At 39.1% G+C, this 21,324-nt stretch overlaps 1 protein-coding gene across 2 annotated transcripts; it reads right to left on the bottom strand.

The window, feature by feature from the left end:
* Positions 1-807: 807 nt before the first annotated feature.
* Positions 808-19,880, bottom strand: terf2ip (telomeric repeat binding factor 2, interacting protein). 2 transcript variants are annotated; one of them, XM_077603448.1, is made up of 9 exons: positions 19,762-19,880; positions 18,264-18,493; positions 15,442-15,566; positions 14,008-14,852; positions 12,802-12,918; positions 10,831-11,356; positions 5,100-5,182; positions 3,821-4,102; positions 808-2,613 (listed from the first exon to the last, which is right to left on the bottom strand). In XM_077603448.1, the coding sequence occupies exons 1-9, from the start codon at positions 19,798-19,800 to the stop codon at positions 2,392-2,394; spliced, it is 2,469 nt and encodes an 822-aa protein (XP_077459574.1). In that variant the 5' UTR covers positions 19,801-19,880; the 3' UTR covers positions 808-2,391. The 2 variants fall into 2 exon arrangements, with proteins under 2 accessions (XP_077459574.1, XP_077459575.1); XM_077603449.1 differs by lacking the exon at positions 12,802-12,918.
* Between the last annotated feature and the right edge of the window lie 1,444 nt (positions 19,881-21,324).

The following is a 21,324-nucleotide window of genomic DNA, read 5'->3' as shown; positions in this document are numbered from 1 at the left end:
GCACCACCAATTTCGTTATACGCAGCGGTGTATGATGACAATAAAGGCTTTTGAATTTATTTGAATCAGCCTACCATGCATGTTTTGGAATGTGGGAGGTAACCGGAGTACCTGGAAGAAAACCACACAGGCCCAGGGAGAACATGCAAACTCCACACAGGTAGACTTGACCTGGATTTGAACCCAGGACCCCAGAGCTGTGAGGCCGCTGTACCAACCACTCGGCCCCACGGGCCTTGCTGCCTTAGTTGTAGTTTGTAAAAAAAACAACTCTGAAATCATGGGCTTACAGTATCTTTTTCAGCCTTTGCCATTCAGAAAACTTAGCTTTTCAGGTTCTCTGAAACTTTTGATTATATATAATAATCATGAATCCATAAATTCCCTGCAATTGTACGTTTAGAAACATTGTCGCACTTAAAGAAGGTGAACTATGCCGTCCCATCTTTGCTTGTGGATAACTGAGGCTCCTCTTACACCCAATCCTGACACACACCTATTCTCAAAAAGCTTGTTCACCTGTGGGATGTTCAAAACAGGTGTATGATTAGCATTCTGTAACTTTCAGTCTTTTTTCACCTGCTATTTTAGAACATTTTGAAACCATAAAATGAAAAAAATAAGGATCATTTACTTAAAAACAATAACGTTTGTCAGTTTGAACGTCAAATATTGTCATGTCTATAGTGTATTCAATTACAGTACACATCATAATTGAGTACCCCAACTGGTATTTCAGAAACTTAATTTTTCTTTTAGAAACACTGTCACAAACCACAATGCAAAAAAAATCCAATAAACATTGGGTTACAGCATGATTAATTTATGTGCAATTTCAAACAAGAAATTGTTTTACTAAGTCTGTAAAGTTCATGGCACAGAAATGATGTCATTAAAACAGCAGAATCAAAATTCGGATATACAAAAATAACACAAAAAACCCAACAAGTTTAAAACTTACAGCTGGCAGCGAGTGAGCATGTCTGTTAAACACTTCAAAATAAGAACAGAAATGTGGTTGCCTGCAGTTACTCTGATATTTAAGATTCTGTACTGAAGGTGCTATCAAGTGATCACCATCATGAAAATGTATAAAAATATAGATGCCTATCAAAATTTCTGCATGTTCTATTATTCATCACTTGCCATAGTGTTATGAGGGAGTTGTCTTATCTCTTATAACACGAAAGAACAACAAAAACGCTTTTTGAAATCATATTTTATATATTTTTTAAGGTAAGTTATTTTCATATTTGATAATGAGTAAAGTAATTTTTTAACTTATTCGCAGAAGTTTTAAGTTTCAGATTTTAAACACAAAACAGTCTGTGATAATTATCAATACAATGATATTTTTTTTATCGCTATAGCAATTTTTGTCATATCCCCCTAGCTCCACTCATGAGAACAAAAATGACATTGGGTTTTTCAACTATTTCATATTCAACGCTAAATTAGTTTTCAAATGACATGTTACACATTGATTAAAAATGTTTTTTTAAATATAGTAGTTTGTGTTTCATTTAAGAATGACCATTTATTTCAATTGAATAGGTGGTTTATTAGAAAATACTGTCACATTAGTGGTTAAATAGATTTAAAAGATTACAATATCGCATATCAGCAATACATTTTCAGAAAAATATATCGCCCAGTAAAATTTGTCATCGCAACAGGCCTAAACTCACATGAAAGCCTTTGGAAAAACACAGTCAATATTTGCACTAACAAGATTTTAACTGCGTATTAATTGTAAAATAATTATAGATCGTCCCGATTACTGATCATATGGTCGGATTGGCAACTTCTCTAGAAATTTGTGTGCATTAGAGCTAGCCACAAATTACTGTTGGATGTAATTAGCATTTCAGCGGTGTGGAAAAAATCTGTGCATCCAAATTTGTACACACAAAACAACAAAATTAATATTGTGGTGTGTGGGGGGTAGATGAAATTGTCCCACAGAAAATGCCATACCTTAAAAACAAACCAACAAACAAACAAAGAAAAACAGAAAGATGCGAAATTAAAAGGCTGTAAGATCGCAAAACAGCACCGCGGATCATGTAGCGTTACAGGATGGCGAGTAACTCTGCAATGGAAGGCCATTCAATTCATCATTTATATAAAATTGGATCCATATTGGACAAGCTGGAAGCTGATAACTATCAAATGTGAGGCAGATGGACCATAACATTAAAAAAAGTCTAAGTTAAAAAATATTTTGATGGAAAGTATTAATTATTTATTCTGAATATTAATTACAACACATTTTAAAAAGTTACACGTGAATAAGCTAAAATGTCTAATTTAAAGCAATTGATAAAAAAATGCATTGACCAACTCAGCAGGAAAGGTTAAAAAAAAAACAAGTGGATATGTTCCAAATTTTCAGCGCTCTACATTGAGGAATACCATCTGCTTACAAACATCGACTTGACCATGAATCTCCATGAGCTGCTTGAGGGAGCCACGGTTGGCCGAGAGCAGGATGTTGTCATCTCGAGGATCCCAAAAAAGTGCAATAAAGGATCTGGGATGTGATAGCAGGCATGAAGCAGCGGCCAAATCGCCATTGGTCTTCAGCAAGGCTTTAGTGACAGATATCAAGTCCTAGCAAGTACATAAAAAAAAAAAAAAAAATTAAAAACAATACAAAAAGTTATTTTTCCTAAAGTATTACCACAATACATTGACATAAATTCTATATTTAAAATGTAAACAGCCTAAATTAAATGTTATTAGAGGGAGAATGGATTTACCTAACCTCAGCAAAGAAAAAAGCTGAAAAAAAATGTGTTATGTATCTCTCTCATTATTATATATATATATATATATATATATATATATATATATATATATATATATATATACACATATCTATATCTCTGTCTGTCTGTCTGTCTGTCTCTGTCTGTATGTATGTATATATATATATATATATATATATATATATATATATATATATATATATACACACATATATAGGCGGTAAGCCACTAACATCTTTCTGTACTGAATAATGTCACATTTTAGTATCGAAGATCATAACCACTAGATAGGTATTTGTTATTCAGTCAGTAGGTAGTGACTTAGAACAAATAAAAATATGTTTTTCCATTGCAATATCCTGTTGTTGGTGTTTTTCAGAGGGTAGGAACAGTTTAATTTGTATTTAGTTATTTTCTATGGGAAAAATTGATTTGAGATACAAGTAAATTGACCTACGACCTCGGTCCCGGAACACATTAAGCTCCTATCTCAAGGTATTACTGTATTATTATTGTTTATTATTTGTTTACATTTTGGAAAGAATTGGGTTCCAATTTTGAGTTATTATTTAAATGCTGTTCTTACTGCTCCATGTGAGCGAGGTGAAAGAGAGAAAGAGAGTGAGATAGCGACCGTGCTGAAGAGCAGGACTTGTTTTGTTTTTTTTAGGTTCGGGATTAATAGCTTAATACATATTTTTTTTAATCATTTTCTCTCATTTTTGTGTGTTTCTCCCGTTTCGTATGAAAATAGGCCACTTTGATTATTTTTAAGGGATTTAGTTGGTAGTTTTTTGAGGACCATGGAACAAATTAGAAAATTTACATTTAAAGTACTGCTCTACTTATGAGAAATCCAAGTTACAAAACAAGTTCTGGTACCAATTAATTTCGTAAGTAGAGGTACCACTGTACATTCAATTTCACACCATTAGTCTCAATGTGTGCACAGGGCGATAAATTGCAGCTGTGAAAATTACCGATGTCATTTTTATTTAATGTGCGATAAATGGATTTATTGCATGTTATGCATAATGAAAATAGCGAACCTGATTTGTCTGCTTCATTAGGTGTCTGATGCACTGCACGTCCTCATCCAAATGGATTTGCTCTGGCGGGGCCGCATCTTTTCCATCCACATCCCTCTCGCCACCCAATTCATCTCTGGATTGCGACCTGATAGTGCACCTTGGTCGCAGATAGCGGGTTTCTGCTTCACTGTATTGTCTTTCATCGAGGTGTTCGTCTGGCCAGGGTGAAGAAGCGTTCACAGAGACTATTGTTTTTGTCAGCGGAGTTTCACGTGGCGTGTGGAACATTTCCTCATCAGACTGTGGAATGGAAAGATGACTTGTGATTCTTCTTGTGCAAGTGGTTCATCGCTGTGCTGCTGAGCCCAGGTGTCAGTAAAGGTTTTTTAGAAAAGCTCCAATTTTAAGATGTTTATTTCATTGAAAATATTTCTAGTCATGCACTGTTTTTTCTTCAAATTACTTTTTCACAACCACTGATGTAATTATAAGGAGTTTGTAAAAAAAAAAGAAAGTAAAATGCCCAGAACGCATTTTAGCTGGTAATTTTTGCTTAGTCAAATTTTCATTATCTAAGTTAGGCTGGTATTGGATTTTAATGTTTAATATTTTCAATCTTTGTGATAGTTGGATATCGGATGAGTGTGCGTCTCATTGGCTGCGATTATGGCACAATAGTCAGCAATGAAATGAAAAAACTAACATTTCTTCATTAAACATTCACCTTTACACGAAAAGATGCGGCAAAAAGACAGTGCGCTACAATGATACATGACAGCCTCTCATGTCATGGCCACCTTGCTTTCTCGCATCTCTAATTTTTTCTCGTATCTAGAGCTAATTATTTGCTTGAAATTGTCCTAGTATCTCGAGCATCTCGTAGGTAGAGCTGCTTGTATGTAGAGGTACCACTGTATTGCAATGGTACAATCTATGAATTCATGTTCTTCATAATTCTATTTTAATCTTTCAATAGTTTGATTTTAATCTTGTAATAGTTCGATTTTAATCTCATAATATTACGATTTTTCTCTCAGAACATTACAATGTATGAAACACGCTCACGGCACACCAGTGTGCTGTAGCCCAGTGGTTGGGAAACAGTGCTTTATTGCAGTGACTACTTTACCTTACATTAATAAAAACTTCCCAGCCAAACAACTAAACATTTGTAAACAACTTGTTGTTCTCTCAAAAATGGCAGTTAGTATTACATAAGTACAAGTAGAGTTAATATTACTCAAGTACCACCAACCTCACCCAGAGGTGTATATGTACATGCAACCAATTTACCTACCTCACTTTCACTGGCAACGTAACAGTCCGTTAAGACTTCATCCATAAGCGTCTTCCTTTTTCTCTTTCTTGGTTTAGATTGACCTGCAAAAAGCAAAGAGAAAAAAACTAAACTAGCCAAACTTAGTTAACAGTAAGAATGAGGGCTTTTTCAAGTCATGAGCCACCAATTTCTGACCATTTTTTGTCAAAAATATCTAATTAATGTATGACAATAGATGCCTTTGATTGTTGATTTCCAATATGATCACTAGCAACCAACAGCCTTCGAATTCCCTTCTCTGTGTGCCAAAACTTAATACAATAATCCCTCAATTATAGCGGTTAATGTAGACCAGACATGGCCGATAAACGAAAAACCGCGAAGTAGGATCACCCCCATTATACAACAATACATGTTTTTGCGCCTATACAGACATACAAGTACAGAAATCCCACGAATATCGCGGTTTCACTACATTGCATTTTTTTTCAGGGCGAATTTTTTTGGGGGTTAATTACATTTTTTTAAAGTTCATAAAAATGTGAAAATCCACGCTCAAATTTGCAAGTGGAAGCCACTCCTCTGTCCTCCGTTTGCTACTAGGACTCAGCACTGAAGTTAAAAATAAATAAATAGGGGTGACTACATCGCGATTTTTAGTTTATCGCGGCCATGTCTGGTCTACACTAACCGCGATAATCGAGGGATTACTGTACCATATTTTCACCGATTCAGGGTGTCCCCCGCCTCTGGCCCGGAGTCAGCTGGGATAGCCCCCAGCACCACCCGCAACCCTAATGAGAATGAAGTGGTTCAGAAAATGAGATGAGACGATAATAGAGTTTTAAATTTTAAAATTTTCAGCTGGGAGCGTCCCTTGAGATTTTTTTCAATGTAAACTGTGTGGTTCAACTAAAAATGGTTGGAAAAGGCTAGTTTACTAATATATACCACATTTTCATAACATAAAATATATTTAAAGTGTACTCTGTGGAGTATGGGTGATGTTGCAACACTGAAATATGGCTAATCTGGTGTTGCCTAATAATGATGCACACCCAATATAGTGTGTTGATGAAATTAGACCACACCCATTCTCATTACAGAGATGCACATCACCTGATTTGCTAAATTGGTAGTGGGCTTTTGAGCCTATACAGTTTAGAGCACGTGTCAAAGTGGCGGCCCGGGGGCCAAATCTGGCCTGCCGCATCATTTTGTGTGGCCCGGGAAAGTAAATCATGAGTGCCGACTTTCTGTTTTAGGATCAAATTAAAATGAAGAGTATAGACCAGGGGTAGGGAACCTATGGCTCGGGAGCCACATATGGCTCTTTTGATGGGTGCATATGGCTCTCCGCTAACCTGTGAGGTAAACTATGGAAACTGCTGGTGAGAAAGCGCAGGAATAGGAGCGTTACGTTGGTATTATGGCATTGACACTACCCCAGCGCCTTATAATCTTTTTTTTCCATTACACTCTTTTGCATGGATTTTCTCATTGATACTCATTGATTATCAACAACGTAACAATGTTGTCAAAAGAATTCAGAGACTTTTTGTACTTTAAAAGTGGTGAAGTGACTAAAAAAGGCACACATTTTCATGTATGTTGACTTTTAAATTCGGAGCATGGCTTTTAAGGATTAACATTTAAAAAATATGAATTGTTTATGGCTCTTTCCATCAAAAAGGTTCCCGACCCCTGGTATAGACGTATATTAAATTTTCTGATTTTACCCCTTTTTAATCATTTTTTTCTGTGTTTTTAGTTCAAAAATCATTTTGGAAAATCTAAAAATATATTTTTAAAAAGCTAAAATAAACATTGTTTTAAATCTATAAAAAACAGAATATTAAGAGATTTTAATCCAGTTCTTTTAATCCATTTAAAAAAAAAAAAGAAGTAAATATTATATCTAAAATGGTCCGGCCCACATGAAATCAAGTTGACGTTAAAGCAGCCCGCGAACCAACCCGAGTCTGACACCCTTGGCTTAGAGCAGGGGTCACCAAACTACGGCCCGTGGGCCGGATACGGCCCGCCGGCACATTTGGACCGGCCCTCTGAGCAATACCAGAGACGCTATCGGATTTTTTCCTATTTGGCCTTGAAGACTGGGACGTTTTAATCTTGTGTTTGGTTCATTGCACCCCTGCTGAGCCCACAAATCATCCCAGTGAAGCGGGCCTTTGCATTGCTTCTTTGGTGACACGCGCGGGGAGAGTGTTTCCCTTTGATCCATGCGGGCACTTCCACCGTTGCATGCGCGAGCAGAGTGTTAGCGAGACATCTGGACGATCGCAGGTGAGGGCGGAGCCCAGGGGCCATCGCTATTGCGATGCTATTCAAGCATATAAAAACTGTGCAACCGGAACCTGTTTGAGAACGGAATAATGGCGAAAAGGTTAGTTAAGAGAAAAATTTATTCAGAATGCAGGGTATTTAACCTGCAGTGGACAAACAATTTTTTTTTTGTTAAATGCAAAGAAAAGGCTGTTTTTCTCATCTGTCAAGAGACGGTGGCAGTATTCAAAGAATACAATCTTCGCCGGCACTATGAATCCCGTCACAAAGACAAGTACGATAGCGTGCAAGGCCAAATACGAGCAGACAAACTCTCAAAGCTAAAAGTTGGAATATTATCTCAGCAGACTACATTTCTACGCCAAGCTCAGCTGAACCAGGCATCCGTTCGGGCCAGCTTTCGGGTTACTAAACTGATAGCAAGCAACGGTAAGCCTTTCACTGACGGAGAGTTTTTTAAGAAATGTATGGATGTTGTCCCGAGAAGAAAGATGCATTTAATGCCGTAAGTCTGTCGGCGAGTACAATCACCAGACGCGTTGAAGAAATCGAGAGTAATGTATATGCCCAGCTGCAACAGAAGACGAAAGAATTTGACTTTTTTTCATTAGCACTGGATGAAAGCACGGACGTGCAAGACACAGCGCAACTGCTCATTTTTATTCGTGGAGTTAGCGCAAACTTTGAGATTTGCGAGGATCTGGCAGCCCTCCAAAGTCTCAAATGGACTACAACGGGAGAGGATATTTTTGACAAAGTGTGCCAAACCATGGAGAAGTTGGACCTGGACTGGTCAAAGCTAGCTAGCATCACGACTGACGGGGCTCCTAGCATGGTGGCTGAAACTCGCGGTCTAATAATGGGACGCATGAACCGGGAGTTGGAAAAAAGGGGTCTCACCGCCCCGCTACGAGTCCACTGCCAAATTCACCAGCAAGCCTGTGCTGCAAAATGTTGACGTGGGATTCTGTAATGACGGTTGCGGTGTCGTGCATAAACTTCAGAGCAAAGGGAGAAGATTGTGCATGGCACAACAGAAAGTTAATGTTCCATGGCTTTTTTTTTCTATGAAGAACCCAGAGAGAGTTATTTAGTTATTATTTATTTCATAAATAGTGTTATTTATTTCCTGTTTTTTTCTGTGAAGAACTCAGAGAGGGTTATTTAGTTATTATTTATTTCATTAATAGTGTTATTATTTGTTTCCTGACTTTTTTTCTGTAAAGAACCTGGAAAGGGTTATTTGGTTGTGTGGCTTTCTGGAAAACAATAAATTTTTTAACCTCCCCTACGATCGTCACACTTTTTCTGTTACAAACTGACACCGGCCCCCCATCAGAGAAGGGAAAAGTTATGTGGCCCTCACAGGAAAAAGTTTGGGGACCCCTGGCTTAGAGTAACCCAATGTACATAAAGAGGATGATGTGGTCTCAAATATTCATTTGCTTAATAGTTCTGCACTCCCTGTATAACTAGATTAGAAATATGTAAACAAATGTGTAATGTAAGTCACAAATAGGTACCCGAAGTCATGAGTGTGTAACTCACATCTCAAATGTGTAACTCATGTCACAAATACGTACACGTATGGGTACTTTATGTGCGTTGTGAATAACGGGCTTCTCAAGTGATTATGTTTTTGCACGTGGGCTTTGCAAGAGTTCTGCCACGGATACATCACAAATGCGTGTAGGGAGTTGTGTGCATCTCACCTGTTTTGGGTGAAACATACCAGCACGGTCCAAAAACACACAAGCACCAACATAAGTGATTTGACCTGACAGACCTTTCCATTCCCCATAAAACTCTGACAAACGAGTCTGGTCGACGCAAGGTAGGAAATAAATGATCCTATTAAGTGGCAATTTAAACTAAAGTACATACTATGAAGACCCGAATAATAGTAGGCACTGGAATAATAGTAGGGAGTGGAAAATTCCAAATGAATTAATAATAGTAGGCACCGGAATAATAGTAGGCAGTGGAAAATTCCAAAAATAATGAATATTAGTAGGCACGAGATAATTAGTGTCTGAACAGATTTGATGCATAGAATTAAAGCTATGATGGAATATTTATTATAAAATCATAACAAGGACAATCATTATTATTTTAATCAACAGTTTACTAGTAGGATGAAACAAAATAATATGTTTAAATTCCACAATTAGCTACAAATTAAAGTCATGATGATCGATTACATACTATGCGCACACGCATTCCCCTTTCACACGAAACAGGAAATGATTAAATCATTTCCTGTTTCGTTATTTAAGCAGCTATGAGTCATAGCGCTTGGGTCCGAATACATTCACGGTCGCGTCACGACAACGCGGCGCGACCATAACACTTTTACGTGCACCCTATGTGAGTAAATATGTGCCGCGTTGCATTTGTACGGTTTTCTATTGCTTAATACGGGGAATTCCAATCATTAATACGGGGAGGAATTAGCCCAGGTTGACAGGTATGACATTGTAATTATGTATATTGCAACTCTACCAGTGGCAATTGCACGTTCTTACTAGTACTAGTACGTTAGTAAAAACAGCACGTGTGCTTTACACGTAGAAAGTTAATGACATAGAACAATGTTGCTGCTGCACGGACTTAATTGAGGCAAAAATTAATAATCGTAGGCACCCGAATAAGAATCGTAGGCATGCGAAAATTTGAGTTGAAAAAATAATCGTAGGCATACGATTATTCGGGTCTTCATAGTACTCATCAAAACCTGATGTAGTATTTCTAAAGCGAACTTTGAAATGTGTTTTCTTTAGCATCAACATTTAAAACAATGTAAATTACAAAAAAATATGATTATTTACTGAACCTGCGACAACCGGACTCATTTGTCAACATTTTATAGGTGCTGCACCGGTCTGTCTGGTCAAACCATGGATGTAGGGGTTTGCACGGTTCCATGCTCTGCTTTTAAATTTTAGAGAAAAAAAAAACACAGAGCGACACACACAACTCACCACACACATTTTTCTTACTTGGCCGCAGCAGGACTCTGGCAAAATTCCACCAAGTAGACATACGTGACTTAAGTGAGGTATTCATGACTTTGGGTACGTATTTGTGACTTGCCTTACACATCTGTAACTAGTTATTTTTGCGTGACACCATTTACGCACTCGTGAATTGAGTTACACATTTGTGCCTCTGGATTCGTGTTTCTTAATGCAGGTACGCATTTGCAGATAATTTTGCTACTAAAATTACTAAAATGCTTCCATAGTTTGTTTTGACAGTGAACGTAAAAAGGGATTGGCCTTAATCACTTTTAAGTCATTTTTCGGGGAGAAAAAACGATTGATTTGCCAAGCTTCTATAAATTTTGAAGCAAGTTGAATTTACTACCACCAAACAACGCTCATAAAATATTTGAATTTTTAAGTCAGCCAAAACAAAAAAATTGCAGATGTGTGTGACTTACTCTGCTGGTTGATATGAGATGGACCGGCGATTGGTGTGGCAGGCTGCTTATCAGCATCTTCTGGTGCGGCTGCTTCTTTGTTCTGTGCTGATCTCTTTTCTTTTGCTCTCTTTGTAGGCGGCTCCTCTTTGTCTTTTTCTAGAATCAGAAGTAGAGCTGACCGGGTTCTCTTAGGGGTCAGCAATGAGGGCACTGGCCTAAACTGGGTTGCTACTGATGATGAACGGAGCTTTCTTGTGTACGGTTCTTTGTCTCCCTCGTCCAATTCCATTGAAAGGCCGTGTGTTCCATCGCTTTGGCACTCCAACCCAGTTGGGTCTGTGTTCTCTGGTGCTTTTTCAGTCTGAGGCGATGTATTTACTTGTGCCTCGTCGGTTTGTAGCTCGGTGTTCCTCCCAATCAAGGATTCGCACATCTGATCTTTAGTGTTTTTTTTCTTCAGTAGGGTTAAGATCTTAGCTTGTTGAACAGGGGTGGGAACTTGGACATCAGATGGTCCTTTTTCGGCTGCGAAGAGCAGGTCAATCTGTAGACACATAGGCGACCATGGTCAGATACTGTTAGGGTTATTAGTCTTACATTATTATGTATTTGCTCACAATGAAGAACGCTTTTCTTTTCTTAGCTTATTAACATTAGAAAAGTCATTATAGTACATCTGCTTGCAATGATGTCAATGCTTTGCTCCTTAGTTAGACCAAACAACAGGAAGGTTGAATCCTCTTGGACTGCTGGAATGTGGAGAAGATCCTTCGGCTCTACATGACCTTCATTTGTTTTGAGAGCTAAAATTTCTATTGTAACTAGGGTCCTTGACTATTGACTTCTCACTCCTGTTTTCCCACCCCTCCCTTGAGAGCTGACGTCCATTGTAACTAGGGTCCTTGAAGCTAATAAACAAGGAAAAGATGCGTGAGACGCCAGAATGAACCTGGACAATGACGAGTCGGTTCGATTCTCTCTTGCAAGAATTTCCCAGAGGATTGTCCTGTCTCTTTTATTTGTGCGTGCATTTGGGAATGCCTATTGGTGAACCTATCAGATACCTACTAAATTGTGTGGATGAATGAATGAATAAATAGACTGTGGAACAGTGTATAGTCATACTTACGAATGCCTCTAGGTACGAAATTTTCAGGTTACCAAAACTTTTGATATGCAAATGAGTGCCTCGAGATACGAAAAAGTTACGAAATCTCCCAAAGAGTAAATGCATTTCCTTATCCGTAATTTTATTTTGAAAATATTGTCGCGGTTGCATTGATATTCACTCTAGAACCTCGCTACACTCTACTGGGCTCTCATTGGCTGTCTGACAACAACCACTATCCATGTTTCCAGATTCTCTCTTACATATCTGTCAACGTCGGCTAAATGTTCCCCTTATTAAGCAATAAAAAAACCGTATAAATACAGCGCGGTACATATTTACACATACACACACAAAGGGCACTTGTTCATTCATTCATTTTCTGAAACGCTTTATCCTCACATAAAAAAAAAACACGGGAAAAAAATTCACCGCTCTGCCTAGTGTTCGTAGAGATCTTTGCACAAGGGAGATGCGGTGAGAAAGACAGTGCACGGAAATCATAAGCAGCCTCTCACGGCCTGGCCACCTGGCTTTTTCGAATTCTCGTATCTCAAAATGTGTCTCGTATATCAAGGTAGGAAAAGGAATCAGGCCCAGAGAAGGCTGAAGCGCAACCCATCCCACCCCAACACCCAGGAACTGTAGACTGCACCAACTGGCGTCACGTTGTCGCCATTTCACATCAACTCCTTTGCAGAGAGATTTGACATGCAAAGTAAATCGCAACCATGGATGTAAAAAATAAAATTCCAATTACACAGAAGGTCCATTTGCACCTTTTTGTGTAATGTAATCACCGATTCAGTAGTAATTTTAGCTATGCAAGTCTCGGGTTGAGATACAATCTGGCTTGTGTGGCATTGAATGTGAGGCCGTACCAATGTTAGATCATCAGCTGAGTTAGTCTGCGGAGGGCTTTTTGGCTGAGTGTATGTTTGGAGAGAAGCAGAGTCTTCATCACAGGAAGGGCTCTTTAACACTTCTACTTCATTGTCCTGCAACCAGGCAGATACCATAGTATTAGTGATCGACCGGCCGATATTTGGCATATGAAGAAATCAAGTTAAAACTGAGTTATTTCAGCTGCCCACTTGTTCCAGCTGCTCGTTAGGTCGAGGGCTTTGATGTTGTTGCGACTGCTGTGCTTCAAATCACTGCATTCTTTATTGGTAACAAACAAACACACCAGGAAGAACGCGAACCAATGAAGGGCTAACCATCATTTCCAAGCTGCGCAGTGACATTCATAACGAGATAGAGAGCCTTCATTTAATATGTTTAAAAGATAAACAGTTAGCATGACAGAGTTGATAATCTGCAAAAAAAGCTAGCGGAATCTACACATGAAAGCAAAGCAAGGATCTGAAAAAGATAAAGTTGAACCCTTCAAAGTGAGTCGTGGCTGGTTTGATAATTTTAAAAAACGAACTGGGATACACTCGGTTGTGAGGCACAGGGAAGCAGCAAGTTCCGATTTGAAAGCGGCGATGGAAAACATTAACAGCATTGCCTCGGTTATAGCACAACAAAATTACACCCATTTAAGTGTGTGTATCGTAATCGAAGTTTAAGTTAAATGTAAAGTTTGTTATTGTTACGAGTGCGTTGCCGTCCATCTCTCTCTTCATATATATATATATATATATATATATATATATATATATATATATATATATATATATATATATATATATATGTAAATATATTAATGACCAAAGGGATCCCCCTTCTCAGGGGATATAATCTAACTTCTTTTAAAAAAAGCCAGCTCTCTCCAAATAGCCTTCAGCAAGTTTATAGGGGAGGGTAAAATAAAATAAGTTGCTCCAGAGAAACGTTAGTGGGGCAGCCGCTCATTGGCCACTGCTCACAATTACTCAAGAAGAATGGAATCAATTGTTTGGTGAATCTGGTGATGATGAATCAGACTGATCTTTTTTAAATATTATGATGATGAATTAGACTTCAAATAAAAAAAAATTAAATTCCATTTGAGAATTGTGGTCATACTGGTAGTTTGTTTTACCAGGTTTCTGTACCATATGTTGTGGTAATAGAAATGACTGTGTACGAGTAAAAATGACCTGAGCATCTCTGCCAGCCGCCTCAGTTTCTCCGCTGTCTCCGCCGGCCACTTCAGAATCTCCGCCAGCTGCTTCGGCATCTCCGCAGGCCGCTTCGGCATCTCCGCCGGACGCTTCGGCATCTCCGCCGGACACTTTGGCATCTCCGCCGGACGCTTTGGCATCTCCGCCGGACGCATTGGCATCTCCGCCGGACGCTTTGGCATCTCCGCCGGACGCTTTGGCATCTCCGCCGGACGCTTTGGCATCTCCGCCGGACGCTTCGGCATCTCCGCCGGCCGCTTCGGCATCTCCGCCGGCCGCTTCGGCATCTCCGCCGGCCGCTTCGGCATCTCCGCCGGCCGCTTCGGCATCTCCGCCGGCCGCTTCGGCATCTCCGCCGGCCGCTTCGGCATCTCCGCCGGCCGCTTCGGCATCTCCGCCGGCCGCTTCGGCATCTCCGCCGGCCGCTTCGGCATCTCCGTCGGCCGCTTCGGCATCTCCGCCGGCCGCTTCGGCATCTCCGTCGGCCGCTTCGGCATCTCTGCCGGCCGCTTCGACATCTCCGCCGACCGCTTCGACATCTCCGCTGACCTCTTCAGCATCTCCGCCGACCTCTTCGGCATCTCCGCTGACCTCTTCAGCATCTCCGTCGGCGTCTTCGGCATCTCCGCCAGCCTCTCCAACATCTTTTGACTGTTTCATTGTAAGGTATTTGTAATGGGATTTCATGGATTGCCAACTGTGAGTGGTTACATGCTCCTTTTCCATTTGTTGCCACACACGGTTGCCTTTAATTTCTGACTTTCGCCGGCTGATGTACTTCAGAATGGCAGAGTTTTCAGCAGGGCTGTACGTCTGTCTGCCTGATGAAAAGTAAACGAGCTTAAGGGTCAGGTGTGCCATGTTGTGTCAGAGTGTTCATGCAATTATTAGGGTCAGTAGTTCACCTTTAACATTAGCTTGCCAAACTCTACAGGACTTCAAGTATTAGTGGGTTTTGGAGAAAGAATTTAATTTCGTCACTATACTGTGACCAGATGGGATAAAATGTCTTCCCTAGGGCGCCAAGTAACAGGCACAGAATCCAATGCACTGTCCTTTTGGGGGTGACCAAAATCAGATTCGTTGACTCAATGGGAAATGAGCTTAAAAACGAGTGCATTGCCTTGATTAAGCCAGTACCATTTTATTTTTCTTCATCTGATAATTGCTTTATTGAGAATGGGTGCTGAAAAACATTGTGTGCCTAACATGCCCAATAATTTCAAAGAACTTTACACAAAAAAATTCAAGCATTTTTAAAGGATTTCAAGCAACCCTAAATTAACGTAAGTATATTAGCATTTTTTTTTTAATTTTGTGTCACTGCAGTGTTTGCACAATAAATGCATGTTAGATAGCAATTATTTTTGTTTTGTTTTTGCTTAGTAAAATTGTAGCACGAGGGTATACCTGTTGAAATGGAGGGAGATTTGTTAGAGCACATCGAGACCGTTTTGGTGTTAATTCTGTAGTCGTCCATGTTCAGCTGTTCAGCTTGCTCCACACAATCGTGGATATACTGAATTGACACATACCTAAATAAGAAAAATGAAATAAGAACAATGATTTGAAACTCCCAAAAGTCTTCACTGAAGGCCCCTACATAGACCTAGAGTTGTGTCGACTATAGCTGACATTGACAATGGTGTAAATGTGTCGACTAGCACAACATACCATCAACAATTAATAATGTGAATACGTTGCATCAGAAAGTAAGCTGAAAACGCATTTGCACAGCTAAAATGGCGAGGCACAGGATACCACCGTTTCAGGATAGGAAGAGGACAGCGGCACAATTAAGATGCCAATATATTAAGATCATTCCCTGGCCGTCTTCCAGCCACGGATTAAACAGGCACCTATGTGGGCTGTTGCAGCCATCAACTGACTAACGGGAAGAGCAATGCTCAGAACCACTTCAGGCCAGCAGCAACAGGAGCTTCAGCCTTCCTCGTTTTGTAATAATGGCGAGACTTGTTTTTTTTTTGCAATGAAAAATAGGCAATATTCCTTTAATTTAAGTCATTAGAGCTTTCAGTTAACAATTTGTCTACATTGTTGTATAATAGAACAAACTGCTACAAAATGTAATAATATATTCATAATGTTTTTATTACAGGGGCAGCCTGGCGGCTTGAGTGGTTAGCACGTCGACCTTACAGCTCTGGGATCCTGGGTTCATATCGAGGTCGGTCCACCTCTATTGAGTTTGAATGTTCTCTCCAGTCTGCGTAGGTTTTCTCTGGGTACTCCGGTTTCCTCCCACATTCCAAAGACATGCAGGGTAGGCTGATTGGACACTCTAAAATTGCCATTTGCTATGGGTGAGTGTGAATGGCTGTCTGTCTGCTTGTGCCCTGCAAACAGCTGGCCACCGATACAGGGTGTCCCCTGCCTCTGGCCATAAGTCAGCTGGGATAGGCTCTAGCACCCCCCTCGACCCAAGTGAGGATAAAGCAGTTCAGAAAATGAATGATTTTTTTAATTTCTTTCAGACACTGAATGCACAAAATGAAAATCCGGAAGGGGAGCATTTTTCCCAGACAATGCCAGGAACAGCCGAATACAATATTGACCATTTATACTTTGTTTTCTAGTGTTTTTTTAAACAGATCTTTCCCCGTTCTGTTTTACTTGATTGTGTGGACCTAAAGCTCCACACATCATAACCACTAGTTATTTGTTACTCTGTTAGTAGATGGTGAATTACAACCAATAAAAATATGTTTTTCCATTGCAATATCCTATCTTTTTGTGTTTTTTTTTCAGAGGGTGGGAACTAATGAATTTGTTTTTAGTTCATTTCTATGGCAAAGGTTGATTTGAGATATGAGTAAATCGACATACAAGCTCAGTCACGGAACACATTAAGCTCGTATCTCAAGTTATGACTGTATAGTGTTACCTCTACATACGAAATATTCAAGTTACAAAAAGCCTAGATAGCAGCCATTTTTGTCGCAAGATAAAAATAGTCCAAGTTACTCAAAAAATGAAATTATTATTTTTTATTTAATTTTATTGTAATCACAATTTTCCCACTGGCTGAAAAGGGGGGACAGCTGAGACGTCTGCACCAAAGGGCTCTGAATTCAAGCATATAATTCAGCAAACCGTTGAAGTCCAAGATCAATCAATTGTTTAACAAGCAGCTGTCAATGTTCATTTATGTCAAGCAAAGAAACCTTAAGATGTTCTTGGCAGAAAGAGAGCGTAATCAAAAGGGAAGTTATGTTTAATGAAAAATGAACTCTACTAAATAAAATTATCGCACATCCTGCGATCAGGATTCGACATGCGCACATCATGATGTCACAGTTCAAATGTAACAGCATTCAGGTCTAGTTTTAATGTTGCGAAATTATAAAAGATCATTGCCTTAATTAATAAATATATTGCAAGTTATTGCAATTACAAATTTTGCTAAAAATCTCATCTCATCTCATTTTCTGAACCGGTTTATCCTCATTAGGGTCGCGAGGGATGCTGGACACCCTGAATCAGTGGCCAGCCGATCGCAGGACACAAGGAGAAGGACAACCATGCACACACATCCATACCTAGGGGCAATTTAGAGTGTCCAATCAGCCTACCAAGTATGCTTTTGTAATGTGGGAGGTAACCGGAGTACCCGGAAGAAGCCCATGCAGGCCCGGGGAGAACACGCAAACTCCACACAGGTGGACCGACCTGGATTTGAACCGGACCCCAGAGCTGTGAGGCCGACGCGCTAACCACTCACTCCACCGGGTTGCTCTTGATAAAAATTGCATTACTAAATTAAAACTTGCTCAGAAAGATTATTTGGGTAAAAAAATGATTTTATTTTCCTTTTAGGGTTTTACATTATATATATATATATATATATATATATATATATATATATATATATATATATATATATATATATATATATATATATATATATATATACATACACATATATACATATATATACATACATACATAAACACATACATGTATAGATGTGTATGTATGTATGTATATGCTTGTGTATGTGAGTGCGTGTGTGTGTATATACGCGTGTGCACGTGTATTTTAATAAAGTTGTATGAAGTTAAGGGCTTGCATCCTCTAAATACCAATAATCGGTATCGGTCCTGAAAATCCCATATCGTTTGATCACTAAATGGAATATTGTATCACATAATATCACATATCACATAAGTCTCATGATCAGAATTTTAGTTCGATCTTCACTGTACACTTACCGGTAAGATGTGCTCTCACTAAGAGTGTTTTTTTCATCAGGGTCCATCAGCAAAATGGATCCAGGCCTCTGGACTTTGCACATAATGCCTCCACCTGCTTTGATGAGAGGATGGAGTTCTCGCTTGATGGAACCTGGTCGCAGATAGAAGGACATGGGTTCTCCTTCCACAGTCATGAAGAGAACCGGTGATATGTTGCATTGAGTGGCATCCTGCCCTCCAGACGCCATCTTAGCAAAAACAGATGAAGAAGCACAGAGACAATACCTTTTTGAGCATTGATGCCCAACCACATTTCGTTAGCTGTGAGGTTAAACAATTATATGCTAGCCCAGTGGTTCTTAACCTGGGTTCGGTGAGACGGTCTCAGGGGTTCGGTGGAGCCTCTGCCACAGAGGTCAGGACACATCGACTCATCATGTCTATTCTATTCAAGATAACATGCTCCGCTTGACCATTACTGGCTGCAGATGATCACTTGACATTGCTTGGCCAATCATTGCTGCGAGGAATTTATATATATGTTGAATTTGAAAAAAAAATATTTTATTTCACACTATAGTAGGGTTCAATGAATGCGCATATGAAACTGGTGGGGTTCGGTAGCTCCAACAAGGTTAAGAACCACTGTGCTAGCCTCTTCAAACAATAGGAGGTACACAATAAAAGACAAAAGATTGCTTATTTAAGATGGAGTGTTCTGGAAAGAATGTAATAAAATACAAATAAAATGTGTATAAAATGTCATTGTCAATCGCTTGTAATTGAAGAAGCCAGTAATGTTAACAGTAAAATGACATATTTCTCAAAATCTTTCTTATTCCTTAAGGCGTCACATCATTTATTTATTTATTTTAGGTCACACAACTGTACCCTAATGTTAAACAGCTCAGCATTTAAATTTCGGTCTTTTTTTTCATATGCTTACTGCGAATATATTATTAACTTCCCATCTCTGTCTTTGACACAGATTTTTATTACACGTATTACACAAGTGTGGTTATTTCGGTCTTTAATAAATTTAAATTTGGTTATCTTACTAAAACACTACATGGGCATTCCATCACCGAATGATGTTTATTTGTGTATCTACATTGTAGGTAAAACGCTTGTCTTTATATCAGATTATGTAAAATGACGTATACATCAAGAAAATTATGATCGACACTCCGCACGAGATTATATCGTGACAATGTAAACAAGTCAATCTATAATGGATCGGTTGCGCTCTTAACAACATAATTACGATTGTTTTTCCTAAATACTCGAAAAGAGCACGTATTAGTTTATTATAGTCTCTTCCATTGTTCTTTATGGGGTTAATAATTCATAAAAGGAGCACCAACATATTAGAACAGAATCGTCTGAAATGACGTTTCTGGCGTTTACGTTACTTTGTAAATTTGCTGGCAACCCACGAAATCAATTCCATTCGAATATTTTTTACTTAAATGTGCCACAATAAGAAGTAATGGGCCAAAAACATGACAAAACCTACCACGACAGTATTCAAAGATTTCGCGCTTTGCAGAATCATCGGAGAATAAACTTATTAATGTGATGGTCTTCTTCTTGGGAACGGCACATTATACGTGGTTGATATTTTTAGCACCGCCATCTAGTGTAATGTTTTGGTAACAACAGTTTGCGTTAATTCCAATACATACACTGTTTCCTAAATTAGTCAGATGAAAAAAAAATACAAAATGTAAAACATTTATAGCTTCTCTAAAGAAAAAAACTGAGTGAGTGATTTTTCCTGCATTGATAAAACGTTTGAAGTCAATATTTTTAGCAATGATTTAAAATTAAAATTTTCCAAACGTCTTGAACACATTGACAGTGTCATTTTGATCAATAGTTATGTAGGCAGTGTGTGCTGTGTAAACACCCACACATCAGTCCATTACTTTAAACTCCTGGAGCAAAACAAAAAAAAATAACTGCATAGTCCTGCAGGGGGCAATATGACGCCATATATTTAAAGATGGTTTAAGGTCAATTTTGATGATTTTTTTCTAATTACATGAAAATAGTTTGAAAATAAGTGCTGAAAACAAGGGCGCAATTAGAGAACAAGTCTCACCTCATCTCATTTTCTGAACCGCTTTATCACTAGGGTCGCGGGGGGTGATGGAGCCTACCCCAAATGACTTCGGGCTAGAGGCGGGGGACATCCTGAATTGGTGGTCAGCCAATCGCAGGGCACAAGGAAACAAACAACCGTTTACGCTCACACTCATACCTAGGGGGAATTTACAGTGTCCAATCAGCCTACCATGCGTGTCTTTGGAATATGGGAGGACACCGGAGTACCCGGAGAAATCCCACGCAGTCCTGAGGAGAACATGCAAACTCCACACAGGTGGACCAACCTGAATTTGAACCCAGAAACCTCACTGTGAGGCCGACGTGCTAACCACTCACCCACCCGGCTGCCCATAACAAACATTGGATTACTTATAAACACTTTTTCTGTTCTCTTTATTTACAAGGAGTACATTTTGATATGTTATATAAATAATATAAAACGTAGGCCACCTGATGGTGCAGTGGTTCTTCCGCCTGACTTGGATGCACGCAGTTTGGGTTTGATTCCCACTCGGTGGCAGTGTGAGAGGTTGTCTGTCTCTCTTGTGTGCCCTACGACTGACTGGCGACCAGTCTGGGGCATAGTCTGCCTTTTGCTCGACACCTGAGGTAGGCTCCAGCTACCCCTGCAACCCTTTCGAGGATGGGCCGTATGAAAGATGAAAAAACTATATAAAATGCCGTTGTTCGAATACTGACTCGTCCCTGCGCTAAAGATGATTTTATTCTTTATTCTAGTCAAACGTAATCAGGAATAATGGATGATCTTTATGAACATTTTTAAAATTTATTTTTTCATTATTTAAAGAAAGGAATATTTTTTCTCTATAAAGCTCTTAAAACCATACGTTAACATAAATCACAGTACATAAAAAGCAGGAACAAAAACAGTAAAAAATAATGGCTAAAACAAGCAAGAAAAAAAACATGAGAAATCAACTCTTGCTTAAGAAAGATGTAAAAAAATCAC

This window comes from Stigmatopora argus, chromosome 6, assembly GCF_051989625.1.
Source record: "Stigmatopora argus isolate UIUO_Sarg chromosome 6, RoL_Sarg_1.0, whole genome shotgun sequence".
Classification (NCBI taxonomy): Eukaryota; Metazoa; Chordata; class Actinopteri; order Syngnathiformes; family Syngnathidae; genus Stigmatopora; species Stigmatopora argus.
Note: the sequence above shows the minus strand (reverse complement) of the source record. Positions and strands in the feature narration are given on the sequence as shown.